A 23,481-nucleotide genomic window follows, 5' to 3' on the forward strand; every position below is an offset into this window, starting at 1 on the left:
TGTTATCTCATTGTTTTGATATGAAGCTAAAAACACCCAGAGGGTACAGAGCAGGTCCACAGAAGTTTGTAGGTGATGTATTATGGTTTTGCAATCACAGACCATACCAATTATATGCACGGTGTGTATAACTCCTGTATATTGCGATACACAGATGACTTATACAATGCACATCATCATACATGTATAGGTAAATGGCTCCTGTGTAGTTCCGACTCAGGAGCTTTCAGTGACACCTTGGGATCTACTAGATACTTATACTGGTCAAAAATATTTTATGAGGCAGAACGCACGTACTAAATGTAAAGTGATGGGATTAAGTAAGCAACACTTCTTTCTCCCCATTGTGGAAGATCTAGAAGATGCCAGTGGGTTAAGGCAGGAGGTGTTTGCCAAATTCAACATTCATCATTGTTTGTTTCATGTGTGTGATAGAGGCGCAGCCTGCGACCCCGACTACCCTTCCCAGGCTCTTCATGGAAAGAAGCCCAGTCTCCCTTGTACATAAAGCACCTCTGTGAGAACAGCATTCAGTCCTAGTGAGTGACCCAGAAAGAGAAGAAGGCTGGATGCTCTTCAGATACACGGCTAGTAGGTGGGTATTGAAAGAATGGCTTCCCCCCCCCCGGTTACATAGTTTAATTTATCAATGGCTGTATAGAAATTATTGTTGGTCATAATCACTGCTGGCATGACAAATACCTGTCCTGTCTTATGCACCTGTACCATGCCTACAAATGCCCTAGTAATGTAGACTTGTACACATCTGACTTAGATCTTATGTTATTTCATGTCTTCTACTGCTCACATGCCAGCCCTGTGCCATCCACAATGTAACCCAGTGCTGCAACTCTGTGAAGGTGGCGAGATGTCTGCAGATGGGGACGAGTGGGTCCCTGAGGAGCAGGAATCTGTACCCAGCAAATTACAGCGGAAAATGAAGCAGTCTCCTCTTGTTCCAGTGGGTGAGTAACAACAAAATATATCCATTTCTGCTTATGAGTTATCCTCTATCTTAGGGGCCAGAGTCATAGAGATTACAGCTACATTCATGCAGATATAAGAAATGGACCAATTTGTTTCTCATCCGTTATTTCGAATGAAGAAGGTAGACTGAACTGTTTTTTTATCCATTGAGCCTTAGCAATATATCAGTTAAAACCAGATGACATCTGAAGCACAAATTCTGTCTTCTGCGTGTCATCCGTTTTACATGGATCTCCATAGTCTTTAATGGCAGAGTCTAATTCACAAAACAGATGAGAATAGGACATGCTGTGAGTTTTTAACACTGATGTGTGAATGGATCAATGGAACTCTATGGGTCCAAGTGCTGTCTGAGGAAAAACGGACAACCCTAGGATGTGTCACACGGATATGTGAATGTGGTCCAAATTCAAGACCCAGCATTTTTTTTTTATCTGTGTTGGTTATAATTTATACATATAGGGTCCATTTCATCATTTATAATTTATTGAAATCACTTCCCTTTTTCTTGTCCTGTGCCATCTGCTGCCGTTTTTTTGCTCCAAATTCTTTAAAATGGCGCATGCAGTTTATAAATTTGGCACAAAATCAAAATTGATTTTTATTTTGGTCTTCAAACCATTTTTTTGCGACTTTCCAGCAGCAAATGTTACAAATCCTTTAAAAATTGCAAATTGAAAACTCCTTCATAAATCTCGCTCAAGGAGGAGACTGGAGTGAGATTCAGCATAGTCACATTTCATGAATCTGTCTAAAACCTCTGGAGAGGATAAGCGCTGTGGAGTTGCGCCTTTATTCGTTGTATGAAGAACACTTTTCGGCCGCAATTCCACTGCCCTTATAATCTCAGGACTATTTATGACACACACAGTAATCTGTATCTGATAAAGGTCCATGTTATGGGGACTGAAACATCAACAATATATTATTTTTCTATATGCTTTTTGATGCAGTGGAACCCTCCTTGAGCATCATTTTTATTCAGAAGAATGCCATATATCTATGTCTACTGATTCGTTACTAGTAATCTACAAATGTAGGCCAAATCCTAGCAGTGTAAACACCAAACGGACAGATGAGATATACTCCGGGTTATGTTATTTCATGGAACAACAGAACTAATATCCTGGCAGAAATGTATCCAAATGTGTGCAGATAGTACTAGAGTTCTAGTCCTCTTCCTCTCTGAAAAGGCAATTTGCATATTAAATTTATTAGAGGAGCATGCATGGCGTATAAGTCTCCTCATTCTGACATGCCAGGACTGGCTTGTCAATCTCCACAAGGAGAAATGTTACCCCTTACATCCCAGTCAGAGGCCTCTCACACAGACAAATCAGATCTCATACTTTGCACCGATGAGGGGCAACACCCCGAAACACATTGTCTGCAAATTGAGATTCTGGTTTGGTTTTTATCCTAAGTCATGTCGCAAGGCATGTTCAAGGGTCAATATTTACTTTTTACGATTGCTACTTCCGATAGGTGATGCTAAGAGTTCAAGTCCTCTTCCTCTCTGAAGAGACGATATGCAAATGAAAATTGTCGCATCTGGCATAAAGAAACCAATCACATCCTAGATCTACCTTTTTTCAGAGGCCCCTTTTTGAAAATGAGAAGGGCAATCTATGTATGCTTAATCTCTGCAGGTCTGGCTGGATTTGCCATGATTGTCATTTATGGACTTTACAGACTAAAACAACGAGGCAACGTAAAAATGTCTGTTCACCTAATTCATACCCGGGTAGCCGCACAGGCCTGTGTGGTAGGAGCCACTGCATTGGGTAAGTTTATGCCACAATGCTCATCTACCTCAGTATCAAAATAAGAAGCTATGTTTTACCTATGAATGCTCCATTCATTCCATTTGATTGTGCAAGTAAGGAGGAACAGGTCTTGGATGGATTGAACACCTATCTTTTGATCAGTGGGGGTCCTAGCTGGAAATAGTAGGGTTCCACTAAGTGCTATGGGTATTGTATAAGTCTATACTTGTACATATAGTTGACCATTTACATAAACATTTTTTTTCTTAGATTGTTCACACCCGACAGTCTGTCTATAAGCTCTATTAGGGACCATAATGACATCTTAGAACGGCCACCTATTGGGTTCTTGATATTTGGCCAGAGCAGTGAGCAGCTGGAAGAGCAGTAGACTTATGTAAAAAGGATCACAACGGATCTTGCAAAACTTTGACCAGTGTCACAATCTAATGACCTCCATGGGCCGTGAGACATGGGAAGATGATTCTCATGGTCACCGTTTCTTTTAACTCCAGCATTGCATATTCCCTTATCGTTACGGTTCTTCTTATGCCAGACACCTCTGGTGGTGACACCGTTACCCTGTTATGTGCATGTCCAGGCCGATCACTTTATCAGTATTAGTAAAGCTTTATAGCATTACCCATCTGTCTGCAGAAGTCACAGCTGAATGTCTGCACGTCTATTTCTCTTTGCATGTGACTATTCCGCACGATTCACAATTATGACAGATCAAGAGTTAATGTTCAGGAAATGCAAAAAAAAAAAAGCAAGATCCCAGGAAGAGGGTAAATTCCAGAATATGCACTGAGGGATTACAGAGCCTGGAGCAAGGGCACAGAAGGAGCACGTGTCAGCAGAGTCAGGGGAAAAAAGATTATTACAACTCATCACATAGGGCTCAGAAGCAGAGAATAATTACCCTGCGATCTACTGAAGTAATCATTTGCATTTTTACATTTTTTAAATGGATTTTTCCTCTAACCCAATCAAAGTTACATATCAATTTCATGATTATCCAGATATTAAGATTTTGGAATTGCTCAGAAAGTAACATTGTTTAGCTGCCTATAACACAGATCCTCAGGTCCTTCATGATTTAGGACAGTCACACACACATGTTATGGAGCGATTTGTTTATTTTAGAGTTGTTCAGTTTGGACAATCCCAACAAAATGACAATAAGCCAATTATGAAGTGGCAGCGTCACCAATGGAGAATATAAAGGGGATGTCTCATCTTGATAAATGGGTAAAATTGCAAAGTGCTTGAAAAAACAAGAGACTTTGCAAATAACCTCCCATTATAAAAAGTCTCTGTTCTTGAGAACAGAGGGATTTTTAAAGTCTATAGTTCCTAGGTTACCGGTTAAGACTGTAGAATATCAGAGGTAATCGGTCTTCTAGGCAGACTTTTTGCAATAGAGCTTGCAAGCACAGCTCTGAAGCCAACCTGATCACTAGATCCAGGTTGCTTCAGTGTCCCTGCGTTCCTTTGTTGCTGCAGAGACAGATCTGCCTGTGCATGCATCATCGTAGAGGGCACAGTTTGGATCAGTAGCTCAGCCTTACATCAGGAATGCATCACCACACAAGCAGAGAGGCACAGAAGCGGTGTATTCCTGAAGATAGAGGAGACTATTACAGGAGTAGTCCAATCTCCAAGATCCTATCCTAACATGTAGAAGGTGTAAAAATAATAATAATATTAGCAAATAACTCCAATTAGAAATGCAATATAGTTCTTCTGATTTGCTATGTTGCTTACCCCATATGAAGGGCATTGCAGTAGCTTAGGTATCCATGGTTATGACCACTCATATAATGACAGCTGTTAGTGATAGTAACCATGGATACCTCAGCTACTGCAATGCCCAGCACATGTGGTAAGCGACATAGCTAATCAGATGAATTATACTACTTTTCTAATTGGAGGTTTTTGCTTATATTATTATAAAGAACAGCAAAAAGGCAGAGATGCTTACCTGCCTAGGCCTCCAAACAAATGCACTATCAGGATGCAGTGGACCCATGTGGTTAAGATGGCGGCAACACAGGTGCAGAATTACCGATGAGGCAACCACTCACAACCTATCAAACTAATGGAGGGGGTGGCTGCTTGGCATATGACTGCACATAAGAGACTTGCATGTGGCGCTGTTCACACAATGGGAATGCACAGGATCCAGGTTAACAGCCTAGTAGTGACACCCTTCTATTAGATCAGGCGGGCTGCCCAGCGCTATCCAAATGCATCCCATGTGAACAGACAGCACAGTTTACAAGACGAAATGTCCCAACTGCACCCCGAAAAAAAGGGCAAAAAACACATATAAGAAAAAAATATATGTGAGATATTAGTTTATATTTTGGCCAAAATACGCAAGCTCATAACCCACGTCACAGGTCCCCACGCTTACAAGTCCTAGTTCTAAACAGCACTAGCACAAAATAGGGATTTTTGTGTACTAAAATTCTTTTCCCTGAGCCATTCATTGGGGAACACAGACAGTGGGTGTATGCTGCTGCCACTAGGAGGTTGACACTAAGTGATACAAAGAAAGTTAGCTCCTCCCCTGCAGTATACACCCTCCTGCTGGCTCTCAGCTAACCAGTTTGGTGCAAAAGCAGTAGGAGATCCAATAACAACATATGAAAATATAGCATGTCACGTTATATATGAGAGTATAGCATGTCAAATTATAAAACAAGCACAAGCTAATAACAGGGTGGGAGCTGTGTCCCCCAATGAATGGCTCGGAGAAAAGGATTTTACGGTGAGTACACAAAAATCCCTATTTCTCCTTCGTCTCATTGGGGGACACAGACTGTGGGACATCCCAAAGCAGTCCCTGGGTGGGGACAACATCAGATCAGGTCCTGTGTAACCGCTACTTACAAGTGCACCACCGAGGCCTGCAGAGTCCACATGCCCTGATTCACATCCACGGAAGTCTGGGAATTCTAGTGCTTCAAGAATGCATGCGGACTGGACAAACCCAAAAGCTTGCAGGCGTGCTTTGCCGACGCCTGGTGCCTAAAACCCAAGAAACCTCAATAGACATGGAGATAGGCTGACATCTAACACGTAAGGACTCCTGGATGGTGTAACGAATCCACCAGGCTAACATAGCCGATGAAACGGCTAAACCCTTCCTGTAACCATCAGGAAGCCTTCCTCTTACTGTCAGGAAGCCCAAATAAAGAGTCCAACCTTCGGAAGGACTCCGTCCTCGATATGTACCTACTCAGAGCACTCACTTCATCCAAAATATGGGGAACCTATTCCGTTTTGTGGACTGGTGCCGAAAGAGATGAGGGAAGAACGATGCCCTCATAACAGTGGGAATACAATACCATCTTGGTAACAAGGGACGGGGATGGCCTGAGGACAACCTTGCCTTGATGGTAATAAGGGCAAAAGAACAGAGCGGCTAGCTCCGAAGACTCGTCAGGATGACGATATCGCAGAAAAAAAAGGGCGACCTTCCCTGATAGTAAAGTCTGTTCGGATCAAAAGGATATAAAGCATAAGAAAATTGGAGCATAGTCCAAGGGTAATCAAAAAAATATAAATTTATTGAAATAATACACACTACATATAAATAGACTAGGATCAGGTAATAAAAACACAGACAAAAATGTCCTGACTACAGATGTTATTGCTATTCATGGGTAAAAAGTGCTCAAGTGCCGCAAGAAGGACCCTTGAGTCCAGACAGAATATATATAGTAACGATACAAGTATCCAAATGGCTGTAGTAATCTGCGCGCTATGCCATTAAACAGTGCGGTGACCGCACCTTGAGAAAGAGGCAAAACGCGCGTCGGTGGCGGCGTGGACAAGTGTCCTGACTTAGCAACATCATGGGTAAGCACGGATAAGAGCATGTGACCCTGTCCTGTTTAATGGCAAAGCGCGCAGATTACTACAGCCATTTGGATACTTTATGCATACAAACAAACCCAGGTGCATGATAGATACTATTAGGTGGGGGTACTAAGTAGTAACCCGACATATGCAGAACGATTCAAACTCCATAAGTAATATAGAATTCAGGAGAAAAGCATAGGAGTAACTCGAATCACAATATATAAAAAGAGTATAAATTTTATTTAAACAAATATTTTTTTAAAAACACATACATGATATGATAGGATTCAGGATATACAGTATACAATACTGTGCACACAGCAAGCCAGAGAAAAGATGACAAAACTCTTATAGCTGTAATAGATGTATATTAATATAGTTATAAATGTGACTCTGGCTCGTTTTAAGCAGTAAGGGCGATGCTGCGGTAATAGTAGCCATTTGGATACTTGTATCGTTACTTTATATATTCTGTCTGGACTGGGGCCCTTCCTGCTTTCGAAAGGCTCTCGGAAGTAGTGGAAAAGGGGTTATGGAAACTGGTACCACGGAAGAGCCAAAGCATGCACTGCGATGGCTTTTGGATCTCGAGGCCGAACCATGAACTAGAGTACATTGACGTTCAGTCTGGACGCCATCCGACCTACATCTGGAGTGCACCAGTGAAGGGAGATCTGATGGAAGACTTCCGGGTGAAGATCCCACTCACTTGAGGTGGGACCCTGACGGCGTCTGCCGCCCAGAGTTCTACTCCTGGGATGTGTAGTGCCGAGATCACCGAATGATAGATCTCGGCCGGCCCATCAGAGAATGTGAGGTACCTCGGCCATGTCGCCTGACCGTGGGTACCTGCTAGATGATTGACGTATCCGATTGAATTCGGATGGGGTATCCCGCCAGAAGGCAGTGTGCCTGCTGTAGGACTAGCCGTACCGTTCGGATCCCCAGAACAATGATCGGGAGAAGACGAATGGCAACGGCAGTCACTAATAACCATTGAACCGGGAGAAAGGATCTCCCCGATGAGGAAGGAGCTCAGAAACGACCCTCTGAAAGCCTGTTGACCTGCAGAAAACGAGAGGAGCAAAGGAAACTGCTTCCATTGCCGTCACCATTTTTCCTCAGAACCCTCCAAGCAAATCGAATGGAATGAGGGGATGAAGGGCCATGGCCTTGTCTCGAGGGAGAATAACCAACCTTCTGGAAGTGTCCAGGATCATCCTCAAAAAGGATATCTGCTGGGCTGGAAATGAGGAAAACTTGTCTAAGTTTAGACGTCAGCCCAGGTGAGAGAGGGTATCGCAAGAGATATAGACGACTCAGTGCAGTCCTGGAAGAGAGGCTAGAAAGTCGACCAGATAGGGCAGGATGACCACGCCTCTAGGGTGCAAGAGGAACACGACAGCCGCCATGACTCCTGCGAACAATCTGGGTGCGGTAGCAAGGCCGAGGGGCAAGGTACTGACTTGAAAATGCTATTCGCGAATGGAAAAGGGAAGGAATTTTTGAAGAGGGGAAAAATAGGAATGTGAAGGTAAGCATCACGAATGTCGATGGATGCCAGAAACTCCACCTTTTTCCGGTGAAGTAATGGCTGAGCGGAGGAACTCCATCCGAAGGAGGACCTTGTCAAGCTTGTTAGAAGTTTGAGGTCCAGGATCGGTCTTACTTTTCAGTCCCCTTTTTGGAACCAAGATCCCATAGGGCACGTGCACACGCTGCGGATCCGCAGCAGTTTTGACACTGCGGATTCGCAGCTGTTCTCCACGAGTCCACAGTACCATGTAAACCCATGGAAAACAAAATCCGCAGTGCACATGCTGCGGAAAAAAACATGCGGAAACGTTTACTCCGCAGCATGTCAATTCTCTGCGCGGACTCCGCTGCGGTCCACACCTGCTCCAGAATAGGAATCCGCAGGTGGAATCCGCACAAAAAACGCGGTAAATCCGAGGTAATTCCGCAGTGCGGTTTACCTGCAAATTTACAAAAACAGGTGCGGAAATATCCGCAGAGATCCCACCTACGCGTGCACACCCCCCCAGATCTACACTGTCCTGGACAACCCTTCCACTGCTGGTTGGGTCTATAAGAAACATGCGATCCTTTGTTCCTGCGTGGGGAACACTCCGAACTTCTCACCGAATAACCGACCACTCTGATAAGGGAGTGATGTCAGAGGCTTTTTGAACGCAGAGTACGCTTCCATTCTCTGAGCTATAATGCCCTACTGAGTGTAATGACATTTGCTGCTGACAGCGCCGCGCAACTAGCCGCATCCAAGAAGCGTGAACCAGTCTCCCGCTCAAGAGATTTGAAGGGCCAGCTGTACTGTCTACAGGAAAAGGTTACTGTTGTGAATCAAAGTAGTTAAGGTCTCCAACCAAGAGACCATTGCTCTAGCAACCCATGCGGCAGCTAAGGGAGGGTAGAGCACTGAACCCGAGGCCGCAAGATGGAACGAACCAGATTTGCTATCTGACAGTCTGTGGTATTTTTAATTCATGACCCATCGGGCAGGGATACTGGTAGGTATACCACAGGAGATTCTACCCGGTTAATCTGCCAAGTGGCAGAATGCGCGGCTGCATCCAGCAGGTCAGGAAAAACCGTCTCTTGCTATCGCCGCTCTCTTTTGACGGTGCAGAGTTAAAATGATGAACCTCTCGATCCACCATCCTCTTAACAGGGAAGTGGAGAGGGATCGTCCGCCTTCTTGCATCATCTGCTAAATAGTGGTATTAAAGAGGGCGGAGCTCAGACGCCAAAAAGGGTGCCTCTAATCCACAGAGTTAAGGTACCGGGGGGACAGGGCTGGTTGTTCGGCGTTAAGGTACCGTCACATTTAGCGACGCTGCAGCGATATAGACAACGATGCCGATCGCTGCAGCGTCGCTGTTTCGTCACTGTGTGGTCGCTGGAGAGCTGTCACACAGACAGCTCTCCAGCGACCAACGATGCCATCGAACCAGAGCACAGAAGAGACAGATTGGGTCGGCAGCCAGTTCACAAACAGCAGCAGGGCCGTACAGAAACTGCGCATAATAAGAGGTGGAAATCCTGACAGGGTCAAAGTAATTCAGAGTTCTTAAACAGACTCCGGTGACAGTATTGGTTGCAAATCCTTTTTTGTTGAAGTAAACTGGTTAAACGTTTCAGCGCCTCAGTCTTTCATTTGGACAATAGCCATCGATCCAGGATCGGGGTCATCACAGCTGAGAGGACCTGCTGCTGATCAAGTAAGTGTCTGTTCCTTCATGATATCCCTTACATTGTGCATCGCCTGAGGCCACAGCACCGGGTCAAGCCACTAGTGACATCCCCCTCAAGAGACGGACCTCATTGATCTGGTGCTGGGTACCTCGGTCTCCCGGGCGTCACAACTGGCGTCACGAACAGGATGGGGCCAGCCCGTGCACCGGGTATTGTGTGTCGTAATTGGAGTCTGAAACTGTGAAAATTTGGATGAAGAATCTTGGAGATTGACTTTGTTAAAGAAAATCCCGTTCCCCATTGAAAACTATTGAAAGTGACTTTTCTCCATTGGTTATAATGGGGTAAAAATGGCCGCCATCCCCTGATGTAATCATCTCATAACCGTTAGGCACAAAACTGTTAATCGAGCTACGTCATTACCCAAGCCCCAGTCTAACTGAAAAACTTCAAAATCCATCATCACAGAGCGTGCGGCAGTTAGAGGCAGCAGGGGGCGTGTCATTGTCATCCTGCTGCACAGAGGAACGAATCTACATTATCTAGACGGAAGCTGGGACCGGAGGGGTCTGGACTAACTAAGGGGGTACAGTATGTCGCAGCACGGAGACGCCGCAGCACCCGGCGACGCTAATGCAGCTGAAAGACAGAGTGTCGATAGAGAGCCTGGCAGCGCAGCAGTGCAAGGAGTGGCGCCCATCATGCCGGTGTTGATGCCATATACCCCGGGTGGCCCGTGGCTTCCAATGTATGAAGGTGAACCTAATACCCTTGACGGTTTCAGGGAAAAGATGCTGGCTCATTTTGATATGTTCCCCGTGGGTGAAGCTCAGCGTGTTAGTCTCCTGATGATGCAGTTAAGTGGCCATGCTAAGCGAGAAGTCACGGCATGGGCAACTGATCTAAAAGGTACTGTTGAACGCATATTTGCTGGATTAAAAGCTACATTTGAAACCACTGCCAGCAGCAAAGCTAAAGTACGATTCTTTAATTGCAAACAAAAAGCTAATGAGGGCGTGAGAGATTTTGCCTTAAACCTGCAGGAAGCCCTTAAATCACTTATACTGGCTGAACCCATTTTTAACACAGGAGCCGATAAACTGCTAAGAGATCAATTTATTGAGGGACTCTACACCCCTTCTCACCGGGGGCATGTGAGCATGCTTGTTTTTAAGAACCCTGAATTGACATTTGCCCAATTAAAGGAGAGCGCTATACGTCTCCAGCTGGCAGAGGCACCTCGGGATCAGGATCTCACACAACCCATGGCAGATGCACTTCAGCAACGGGGAATGCCAGTGACATCAGCTACGTCCGGTGCCAGTGCTAAGTCCCTGGGGCCCATTACTAATGAGGCTCTTCAGCAAAAGCTTGACTCTTTAACTGATGTTGTTGCTTCAATGGCTAAAACCATGCAGGAGGTGAGAGAACCCAAGATGGAGTTGGCAAACCGTAGAGAGGATGTTCCTTGGATGAGGTCCCGGAGATACCCGACATGGAGAGGACGACCCCGTGACCGCTACCAACCGGATGGACAGCCCATTTGCCGCCGTTGCCAGCAAGCAGGCCACTTTGCACGAAATTGTGATTTAAACGGGAATCCCCTGGGAATGCGGGCCGCTTCGCAGGAATGAATTTTCAAGGCCCAACACCCTGGCACGACAGGTACATCGGAGGACGACCCATCATCCCTATCGTGCTGGACGGAATTCCCCTCAACGCTTTGTTGGATACAGGTTCCCAGATTTCATCTATACCATATATCCTTTATAAGAGGTACTGGGCTGAGGTAGATATTGATAAAGGACCCTCTGATGTTGAACTAGATATATGGGCCAGTAATGGTAAGTTGGTACCGAAACTAGGATTCAGGGAGATGACCATAAAGATTGGTAAAGCAGAATTGAAGAAACAGGGTATAATTGTCGTTGATGTTTTTTTTTTTAAACCAGTTGTTTTTTATTAAGGAATTCAAAAAAATATAAGTAACAAACAGTTACCAGTAAAAGAATACAAACATAAAAACAAAACAGAGCAACAACAACAAGGAAGGGGAAAGGAAAATGAGCAGCTATACATCCTGTTACATATAAGATACAAAAAGCATTGAAACAGAATCTAACTGTTACTCGGTAATACACAATAATTCAAGATCTAACGAGAATCAGGGAGGTACTTCAACAATGTTATAAATAGAGGAAATCCACGGGTCCCACCAATTCAAAATCTTTATTTTTGTATTTAAATCATGTGCTAGCATGAGCTCATATGCACAGTGTAAATTTAGGCGAGATATAGTTTCGGGAAGAGTAGGGAGAGTCGGAGACTTCCAATGGGCTGCTATAGTCTGCCGGGCCGCAATGAGGGTATTTGTTATGATTGGTCTAATAGTAAGAGGAAAAGTCTCCAAATCCAAACCCAGTAAAGCTAGGGAGGGCGTTAGTATCAAGGGAAGACCCGTTAAAGAGGAGATAAGAGAGCTCACTTCAGTCCAAAACTGATTCACCTCAGGACAGTGCCACCACATATGGGCTTCTGTGCCCAAGTCAGAACAACCCTTCCAGCAAGAAGGGGAGGGGGAGAGACCCCGACCACTAAATTTCGCGATTCGAGAAGGAGATAGATACCAATTGAACATAAGTTTTTTCGATTGCTCCAGGTGGTTAATGCAGCGCGTGAAATGATAAGCATGACCCGAGGCTGTAAGCCAATTTTCTAAAGGAGTTGAAAAGGCAAATCTGGATTCCCATCTGAGCATATAAGAAAGTTTAGACGTAACTCGTGATTCAAGAAGGGCTTTATAAATAATAGAGACTCCGCGACGGGCCCGGGTGAGTTGACCAAATAACGCTTGTAGTGAGAGGTTAATCTCCTTGGGATCGCAGACTGGGAAGGATACAGAGTTAAGAAAGTGTCGGAGCCGAAGATAGGAGAAAAGGGAGGAGGGAGGAAGGGAAAATTTCGAAGCTAGGTCGTTATAAGGAGAGAGACAACCCTGAACCAACAGATCATCAAGTGAGAGTGTGGATGTGAGACTAATGCCCCAAGATGCAAAAGAAATTTCTCCCATCAGGGTTTCTACAGCTCGCAGGGAAATATGTTTAAAAAGGAAAGGGAAATGTGACATTTTAAATTTTTGCCAAGTCGAAAGGAGGCATTGGATAGAACGAAGAGAGGTGGGCGGAGGGGAGAAACGAAGTAGATTCATTTCCAAAAGAAGTCTGGTCGATCCACGAGGAGCAAAACACATCTCAATCTGCAACCAAAGCGATAAAGGAGACTCTAGCCACCAATTCCTCGCTACCTCAAGCACAACAGAGGAATAATACGATGCAATATCAGGGACCCCAAAGCCACCCCTCCCAGATGGAAGGGTCAGAGTGGTCATGGCGACACGATGTGATCCGTTACTCCAAATGAACCGACTCAGACCCGATTGAAAGCGGTTTAGATATCTTTTAGGGAAGAGAAGAGGGATACAACGGAGGAGGTATAGGATCTTAGGGAGAAACATCATTTTGACAGTTTGGATTCGAGCGATCCAGGATAATTGGTAAGACGAATATTCTGCACATAACGAACGGATATCGGAAAGAAGGGAATCACAGTTAACTCTAATAATATCTTTAAGGGAAGAGATGTGAATTCCTAAGCAACGAAAGCCGTTAGGAGTCCAATTAAAGGGAAAATGTGCGGAAAGTTTTTGCTGGGAAATAGAGGGAAGGTTAACTGGAAAATTCGAAGACTTAGTAAGGTTGAGTTTGTAGAAAGAGGCGTTAGAAAAGTCAGAGAGAACAGACATAATAGTTGGTAAAGAAACAGTAGGGTTTGTGCAAGTGAGGAGAACATCATCAGCATAGAGACTGATTTTATGGTCTACAGGGCCCACCAAAATACCCGAGATATCAGGATGTGTGCGAATAATAGCTGCTAGCGGTTCCATAACAAGGGCAAAAATGAGGGGGGAGAGGGGGCAGCCCTGGCGCGTCCCGCTGGTTATTGAAAAAGTGGAAGAAGCAAAGCCACCCGCTTTAACAAAAGCACAAGGGGACGAATATAGGGCCATAATGGCTGATTTAATGTTACCAGAGAAGGCAAATTTATCCAGGACCGCCGCCAAGAACCCCCAGTGCACACGATCAAAAGCTTTTTCCGCATCTAACGAGACGAGTACACCAGGGGATCCCCTCCTCTCCAAAATCTCCAATAGGTTTATGACCCTTCTCGTGGCATCCCTAGCCTGACGGTCAGGAATGAATCCCACCTGATCTAAAGCAATCAGAGACGGAAGTACTACTTTAAGACGGTCCGCAAGTAATTTAGAATAAATTTTTAGGTCGCAGTTAAGCAAAGCTATTGGACGATAGCTGCTCGGATCGGTGGGGGGCTTCCCTGGTTTAGGGATTGTAGAGATAGATGCTCTTAGTCCCTCGGGTTTGATGTGTCCCTCACGTTGCCAGAACTAAAAAAGAGATAGCAGATGAGGAGCAAGGAAGGAAGAAAAGGAGGAGTAATATTGATAGGGGAAGCCGTCTGGACCAGGGGCCGACCGTTTTTTAGAAGTACGAATAACTTCAAGAATTTCAGGGAGGGTAAAAGGCTCATTTAAGTATTTTAATTGCTCCGAGGACAGCGAAGGAAGTTTGGCTTTTGCAAGGAAAGCAGAAATAGTGTCAAGCGAGGGTTGCGGGGTAGAAGGAGAGGAGGACAAATTATATAGGTCATTATAGTAATTGCGGAATTGGTCAGCAATAAGAATAGGGTTACAAATTTTGTCTCCATGGGGGGAGATGATGTGGGGAATTCATGAGCGGATCTCCTTTTTTTTTTAATTCTACGCGCAAGGAGGGCACCAGCTCTGTCCCCCATGGCATAAAAATTGGATTTAGTTTTTTTCAGTTGAAGCTCAACTCGCGAAAGGAGAAGAGTGCGCAGTTGGTTCCGAGTCTTTAATAAAACTGAGAGGGACGTAGGGTCTGAAGAGGATAAAAGAGAATTTTCGAGTATTTTAATCTTAGTGAGGAGGGAATCCAGAATCATATTATATTGTTTTTTAGAGTGGGCTGCTAATTTGAGAAAATGACCACGCATCACAGCCTTATGAGAGAACCATAACACATCTGGAGCAATGTCATCAACATTATTAAACTGAAAGAATTCCTTCAGTTGAGTAGTAAGAGCTTTAAGATTAATCGTAGAAGTCAGGAGGTGTTCATTCAATTTCCAGTTAGTCAAAGGAGAATGGGGAGTGGAGTCAGAAAGAGTTAAAGTAATAGGGGCATGGTCTGCCCAAGAGATAATGTCAATGTTGGCAGACGCACATAAAGGAAGAAGGGAGTCACTAACTAGAAAATAGTCTAAACGGCTGAAGGATTTATGTCTGGGAGAGAAGAAGGTGTAGTCCCTTTCATTGCTATGGAGGTAACGCCAGGCGTCATGCAGGTGAAAAGAGGAGGTAATAAGAGCTAGATCAGATCTAAAAGTCAGGGAATTCGAGCAGTCAAGGGATTTGTTAAGGGGGGCATTAAGATCTCCCGCGATTAGTTTGTGACCCACCATAGAGGGAGACAGGTTATCTAATATTGAATTTAAAAAGGCAGATTGTTTTGCGTTCGGGGCATAAATCGCCAATAAAGAAAATAGGATCTCATTTAAACGACAAGTCAGAAGCAAATACCTTCCCTCAGGATCAGAAACGATTTTAATCAATTCAAATGACAACTTGGTGCTGATAAAAATTGCTACACCAGATTTTTTATCCTGAGCATTGGAAAAAAAACGCTGAGGATAAAAGCGGGAGGTTATGCGGTAATTATCAGTCTCTAATAGATGAGTCTCCTGCAAAAAGACAACGTCCGCCCGAGATTTCTTAAGTTGGTTATATAGAAGCGAGCGTTTTTGAGGAGAATTAAGGCCATTTACATTTAAAGAAAATACCGAGATAGGCATAATAAGAATCTAAAGTAGACCCTTAGCTCATATGTTAGATCAATGAAGAACAAGGATGGTCGACTGCACAAAAGGGAGGGAAGCGGGGGAAAGGGAGGAGAGGGGTACATAACCAGGGTACCAGTGCATAATGATTCAGACGCAAATGCGCCATAACAAGGACAATACAAAAACAAAAAAGAATGAAACATCAGTGGAAGTAACTGATTACCAGAAATATTTACAAAAAGCAACAATAAAATTAAGAAAAAAAAGTCCAGAAATTCAGAGCGAACAAAAGTCGCTCGATGGGGCCGCATTCCCAGGCGTATGTAATAGGGAAGGAGGGAAGAGAAGGGAAAGGAGCCGAAATATAACCTGGGAAACGAAAAAAAAAGAAAAACAGGAAGACGGACCCCTGAGCATATTATCCAGCAAAAATGAAATCCAGATCAACTAAAATCAGGTCAGGCGACTCTCCATTCTGGGTCAATCCTTTTCCCACGAGATCCACTCTTATCCAAGGAGTCCTGTCTGGGAGGCTGGAGCGTTGTAGAAGAGGACGCTGGGAGAAAATTCCAGGTCCTCAGGAGTTGCGCTGCTTGAGCGGGCGTAGAGCAAGTGTGAGTGATGTTATCTCTGCGAATAATAAGACGAGTAGGGTGCCCCCATCTGTAAGCTATTTCTTTATCCCGTAAGAGCGCTGTGTAGGGCTTAAACGAGCGACGTTGAGCTAAGGTGCCTGGAGATAGATCCGGATACACCTCAAGTTTCGTAAAGCATTCGGAAATAGCGGGAGACGCTCTGAGAGCCTTCAGAAAGTCATCCTTAACCTCATAAAAATGTACTCTTGCCAGCACATCACGGGGAAGATCCGAGCGGACACCAGCGGGCTTCTGCACTCTATGAATGCGATCTATTTTTAGGTCTCTGGGTTCTAAGCCCGGTAACACTTCTAACATGAAATCCTGGAGAAACGCTCTTAGTTCCTCAGGAGGGAGCGACTCAGGGACGCCTCTAAGGCGGACGTTGTTCCGTCTATGTCTGTCCTCCAGATCAAAGTTTTTAGCTTGTAGCGCTTCAACCGAGAGCTGGAGGTGTTCGTGATCATCCAGGAGAGTATTGTGAGATTGAATGAGTTCAGTCATTTTAGTTTCAAGATGGTCTGTGCGATTGCCGAGGTCCACAATCTCACCTCTGAGCTCCGTTACCATAGACTTCATATCGTCTTGAATAGAGGCTCTCAGTTCCGATAATAGACCTTTCATCAGAGATAGTGTGACTGGCGAGTCCGAGGAAAGAACTGCCGATGCAGCTTCTTGTGCCTGGGAGTCTCGGCGGGAAGCACGGGCTGAACGAGGAGAGGGAGGCGCCATATTGGAGAGAGGTAACTCGTTAGAGCGGCCTGGAGGAAAGTAATCTGAGACCCGTTTAGGGATCGTAGATTGTGAAGGTTTTACCTTTCCCATGTAGAGAGGAATGGAAAAAAAAGAGTCTCTGTTTAAATTCAGCTGGATCTGGAAGATCTGGATGCTTTAAAAGACGCTTTTGTGCTCAGGAGAACGGGAGCTCCTGGATCAAGCAGCCTCCACCATGAGCAGTCAGGCCACGCCCCCTTGTCGCTGATGTTGACCGACAGAACTGTGAACCAACTGTATTGATAGGGATGAATGTGTTAGAGAATTGCTTTTCCGAAGTTATTTCTGTCTTACAACAAATTGCTGAAACTGCCCGATCCTGCCAGCAGAGAGTTCTCCGGAGGGAAATAAAAGTATTAATGCAGGGCCGGACTGGCCATAGGGCACTTCTGGCAAATGCCAGAAGGGCCGGTGCCAGTGGTGGGCCGCTCAATCCGCCGCCCCCGCCGTCGCATTCAACTATACCGGCGTATAGACGCCGGTACAGTTGAATGCAATGATGGAGGAGAGAGCGTCTACAGACGCTCCTCTCCCATCATTCCCCGCTCTGCCTCTGACACTGCGGGTGCGCGATGATGTCATATCATCGCGCACCTGCTGTGTCCCGGGCAGACTGCAGCTGCTGAGACAGGAGCAGGAACCAGGAAGCAACGCTGGGCACGAGGAGAGGTGAGGAGAGTTTTTTTTTTTTCTGGACTGTGGGGCCATTCTCGGAGGAGGGGAGGGGAGGAAGAGAAGAGATGTGGGCTGTATATAGTTCTCTGTGGGCTGTGCTCTGTGCTGTATACTGCTGTGGGCTGTATATAGCTCTCTGTGGGCTGTGCTCTGTGCTGTATACTGCTGTGGGCTGTATATAGTTCTCTGTGGGCTGTGCTCTGTGCTGTATACTACTGTGGGCTGTATATAGTTCTCTGTGGGCTGTGCTCTGTGCTGTATACTGTGGGCTGTATATAGTTCTCTGTGGGCTGTGCTCTGTGCTGTATACTGCTGTGGGCTGAATATAGTTCTCTGTGGGCTGTGCTCTGTGCTGTATACTACTGTGGGCTGTATATAGTTCTCTGTGGGCTGTGCTCTGTGCTGTATACTGCTGTGGGCTGTATATAGTTCTCTGTGGGCTGTGCTCTGTGCTGTATACTACTGTGGGCTGTATATAGTTCTCTGTGGGCTGTTCTCTGTGCTGTATACCACTGTGGGCTGTATATAGTACTCTGTGGGCTGTGCTCTGTGCTGTATACTACTGTGGGCTGTATATAGTTCTCTGTGGGCTGTGCTCTGTGCTGTATACTACTGTGGGCTGTATATAGTTCTCTGTGGGCTGTGCTCTGTGCTATATATAGTTCTCTGTGGGCTGTGCTCTGTGCTGTATACTGCTGTGGGCTGTATATAGTTCTCTGTGGGCTGTGCTCTGTGCTGTATACTGCTGTGGGCTGTATATAGTTCTCTGTGGGCTGTGCTCTGTGCTGTATACTGCTGTGGGCTGTATATAGTTCTCTGTGGGCTGTGCTCTGTGCTGTATACTACTGTGGGCTGTATATAGTTCTCTGTGGGCTGTTCTCTGTGCTGTATACCACTGTGGGCTGTATATAGTACTCTGTGGGCTGTGCTCTGTGCTGTATACTACTGTGGGCTGTATATAGTTCTCTGTGGGCTGTGCTCTGTGCTGTATACTACTGTGGGCTGTATATAGTTCTCTGTGGGCTGTGCTCTGTGCTGTATACTGCTGTGGGCTGTATATAGTTCTCTGTGGGCTGTGCTCTGTGCTGTATACTACTGTGGGCTGTATATAGTTCTCTGTGGGCTGTTCTCTGTGCTGTATACCACTGTGGGCTGTATATAGTTCTCTGTGGGCTGTGCTCTGTGCTATATACTACTGTGGGCTGTATATAGTTCTCTGTGGGCTGTGCTCTGTGCTGTATACTACTGTGGGCTGTATATAGTTCTCTGTGGGCTGTGCTCTGTGCTGTATACTGCTGTGGGCTGTATATAGTTCTCTGTGGGCTGTGCTCTGTGCTGTATACTGCTGTGGGCTGTATATAGTTCTCTGTGGGCTGTGCTCTGTGCTGTATACTGCTGTGGGCTGTATATAGTTCTCTGTGGGCTATGCTCTGTGCTGTATACTACTGTGGGCTGTATATAGTTCTCTGTGGGCTGTGCTCTGTGCTGTATACTACTGTGGGCTGTATATAGTTCTCTGTGGGCTGTGCTCTGTGCTGTATACTGCTGTGGGCTGTATATAGCTCTCTGTGGGCTGTGCTCTGTGCTGTATACTACTGTGTGCTCTGTGCTATATATAGTTCTCTGTGGGCTGTGCTCTGTGCTGTATACTGCTGTGGGCTGTATATAGTTCTCTGTGGGCTGTGCTCTGTGCTGTATACTGCTGTGGGCTGTATATAGTTCTCTGTGGGCTGTGCTCTGTGCTGTATACTGCTGTGGGCTGTATATAGTTCTCTGTGGGCTGTGCTCTGTGCTGTATACTGCTGTGGGCTGTATATAGTTCTCTGTGGGCTGTGCTCTGTGCTGTATACTGCTGTGGGCTGTATATAGTTCTCTGTGGGCTGTGCTCTGTGCTGTATACTGCTCTGTGCTGTATATAGTTCTCTGTGGGCTGTGCTCTGTGCTGTATACTACTGTGGGCTGTATATAGTTCTCTGTGGGCTGTTCTCTGTGCTGTATACCACTGTGGGCTGTATATAGTACTCTGTGGGCTGTGCTCTGTGCTGTATACTACTGTGGGCTGTATATAGTTCTCTGTGGGCTGTGCTCTGTGCTGTATACTACTGTGGGCTGTATATAGTTCTCTGTGGGCTGTGCTCTGTGCTGTATACTGCTGTGGGCTGTATATAGTTCTCTGTGGGCTGTGCTCTGTGCTGTATACTACTGTGGGCTGTATATAGTTCTCTGTGGGCTGTTCTCTGTGCTGTATACCACTGTGGGCTGTATATAGTTCTCTGTGGGCTGTGCTCTGTGCTGTATACCACTGTGGGCTGTATATAGTTCTCTGTGGGCTGTGCTCTGTGCTGTATACTACTGTGGGCTGTATATAGTTCTCTGTGGGCTGTGCTGTATACTGCTGTGGGCTGTATATAGTTCTCTGTGGGCTGTGCTCTGTGCTGTATACTGCTGTGGGCTGTATATAGTTCTCTGTGGGCTGTGCTCTGTGCTGGATACTGCTGTGGGCTGTATATAGTTCTCTGTGGGCTATGCTCTGTGCTGTATACTACTGTGGGCTGTATATAGTTCTCTGTGGGCTGTGCTCTGTGCTGTATACTACTGTGGGCTGTATATAGTTCTCTGTGGGCTGTGCTCTGTGCTGTATACTGCTGTGGGCTGTATATAGCTCTCTGTGGGCTGTGCTCTGTGCTGTATACTACTGTGTGCTCTGTGCTATATATAGTTCTCTGTGGGCTGTGCTGTATACTGCTGTGGGCTGTATATAGTTCTCTGTGGGCTGTGCTCTGTGCTGTATACTGCTGTGGGCTGTATATAGTTCTCTGTGGGCTGTGCTCTGTGCTGTATACTGCTGTGGGCTGTATATAGTTCTCTGTGGGCTGTGCTCTGTGCTGTATACTGCTGTGGGCTGTATATAGTTCTCTGGGCTGTGTTCTGTGCTGTATACTGCTCTGTGCTGTATATAGTTCTCTGTGGGCTGTGCTCTGTGCTGTATACTGCTGTGGGCTGTATATAGTTCTCTGTGGGCTGTGCTCTGTGCTGTATACTGCTGTGGGCTGTATATAGTTCTCTGTGGGCTGTGCTCTGTGCTGTATACTCCTGTGGGCTGTATATAGTTCTCTGTGGGCTGTGCTCTGTGCTGTATACTGCTGTGGGCTGTATATAGCTCTCTGTGGGCTGTGCTCTATGCTGTATACTACTGTGTGCTCTGTGCTACATATAGTTCTCTGTGGGCTGTGCTCTGTGCTGTATACTGCTGTGGGCTGTATATAGTTCTCTGTGGGCTGTGCTCTGTGCTGTATACTGCTGTGGGCTGTATATAGTTCTCTGTGGGCTGTGCTCTGTGCTGTATACTACTGTGGGCTGTATATAGCTCTCTGTGGGCTGTGCTCTGTGCTGTATACTACTGTGGGCTGTATATAGTTCTCTGTGGGCTGTGCTCTGTGCTGTATACTACTGTGTGCTGTATATAGTTCTCTGTGGGCTGTGCTGTATATAGTACTCTGTGGGCTGTGCTGTATATAGTACTCTGTGGGCTGTGCTGTATATAGTACTCTGTGGGCTGTGCTGTATATAGTACTCTGTGGGCTGTGCTGTATATAGTACTCTGTGGGCTGTGCTGTGTATAGTACTCTGTGGGCTGTGCTGTATATAGTACTCTGTGGGCTGTGCTGTATATAGTACTCTGTGGGCTGTGCTGTATATAGTACTCTGTGGGCTGTGCTGTATATAGTACTCTGTGGGCTGTGCTGTATATAGTACTCTCTGGGCTGTGCTGTATATAGTACTCTCTGGGCTGTGCTTTATATAGTACTCTGGGCTGTGCTGTATATAGTACTCTGGGCTGTGCTTTATATAGTTCTCTGTGGGCTGTGCTGTATATAGTTCTCTGTGGGCTGTGCTGTATATAGTTCTCTGTGGGCTGTGCTGTATATATTACTTTGTGGGCTGTGCTGTATATATTACTTTGTGGGCTGTGCTGTATATATTACTCTGTGGGCTGTGCTGTATACTACTGTGTGGACTGTGCTGTATACTTCTACGTGGTCTGTGCTGTATACTACTGTGTGGTCTGTGCTGTATACTACTGTGTGGTCTGTGCTGAATACTGCTGTGTGGGCTGTGTTATCTACTACGCGAGCTGTGCTATAGTATGCAGGCTGTGCTGTATACTATGCGGTTTGTGCTATATAATATGCGGGCTTTGCTATATACTATGGGGAGTATATTATATTCTATGGGGGAGGCCATGTTATGTACTATGTGGCTGTGTTATATACTATTGTGGGGGTATATTATATTCTATGGGGGAGGCTGCGTTATATACTATGGGGGGCTGCATTATATTCTATGGGGGGCTACATTATATATTATGGGGAGGTGGGCTGTATTATATTCTATGGGGGTTACATACTCTGGGGTGGCTGCATTATACTCTGTGGGGTGGCTGCATTATACTCTGGGGTGGCTGCATTATACTCTGGGGTGGCTGCATTATACTCTGGGGTGGCTGCATTATACTCTGGGGTGGCTGCATTATACTATATGTGGGCTGCATTATACTGTATTGATGACTATGGGGAATATGTTATACTATATGAAGAACTATGGGGTGCATTATACTATGGGAAGTGAATTGTACTACATGGATGACTGTGGCGGTGCATTATACTATATGGAGCACTATGAGGATTGTATTATGCTATATGGAGGACTATGAGGATTGTATTATGCTATATGGAGGACTATGAGGAGTGTATTATACTATGTGGAGGACTGAGCAGTGTATTTTAATATATGGAGGACTATAGGGAGTGTATTATACTATATGGAGGACTATGGAGCACATTATAATATATGGAGGACTATGGGGTGTATTTTACTAAACAAGTAAAATGCTGCATATTCGGATTGTTTTTGCTGGAACAAAAAGCCTTGTTGTCAGCAGCACATTGCCAGTGTAAACTGTAGATGTGCTGCTGAAAACATGATACTGTATGGTGATCTATTAGTGATCGTTCTGTCTCATCATTATGCCTCAGCTGGTGGAAAGAGGCCGGGAAACAAGCGTTGAACAACTTCAGTATTGTCGATCAAACTCGTTTAGCGGCCTGAACTCAGCGCACGTAAATACAACAGAAAGGCTTCTGTGTGATGTGCAATATGTTAGCATTTGGGGACCCATTTTAAACTTTGCCTAGGGCCCCACTTTGCCTAAAACCGGCCCTGCCTACAAGTGTACAAAGATATTATACAGTCACCATGTGACAAGTGGGCCTGTGTAACTTCAAATGCCAGGGCTGAATTTTAGTCCCAGTCCGGCCCTGTATTAATGTTAAGGCAACAGATAGAAGTTGCAGGTGGAGAAATCGGCAGTGTGAGGGTGAGTGATCCAACGTCTATTGTAATCCCACCAAAAACAGAAATGCTGGTATGGTGTAGAGCGGCCATTGTTACTATTAAAGGACGAGACTCTCAAGCCTTAATAGAACCAGCGTACACTGACAGCAGGCCCACTATACTCACGGCACGAGGGGTGGTCGAGGTACACCGGGGACGGGTGCCGGTACGACTTTTGAACTGTGGAGAGGAAGAGGTCACTTTGCCAAGGTACGCTACAGTGGCAA

General features: G+C 45.5%; 1 protein-coding gene across 1 annotated transcript in view; it reads left to right on the plus strand.

Annotated features, from left to right (window-relative positions):
- Window positions 1-456: 456 nt before the first annotated feature.
- Window positions 457-23,481, plus strand: part of HIGD1B (HIG1 hypoxia inducible domain family member 1B) — a 36,877-nt gene continuing 13,852 nt past the window's right edge. Inside the window, exons 1-3 of the mRNA XM_077252610.1 lie at window positions 457-595; window positions 816-965; window positions 2,637-2,771. Of these exons, the coding sequence (XP_077108725.1) occupies window positions 869-965; window positions 2,637-2,771 (232 nt within the window). The 5' untranslated portion in view covers window positions 457-595; window positions 816-868. The remainder of the gene's footprint in view (window positions 596-815; window positions 966-2,636; window positions 2,772-23,481) is intronic.

Source organism: Ranitomeya variabilis, chromosome 4 (assembly GCF_051348905.1).
Source record: "Ranitomeya variabilis isolate aRanVar5 chromosome 4, aRanVar5.hap1, whole genome shotgun sequence".
NCBI lineage: Eukaryota > Metazoa > Chordata > Amphibia > Anura > Dendrobatidae > Ranitomeya > Ranitomeya variabilis.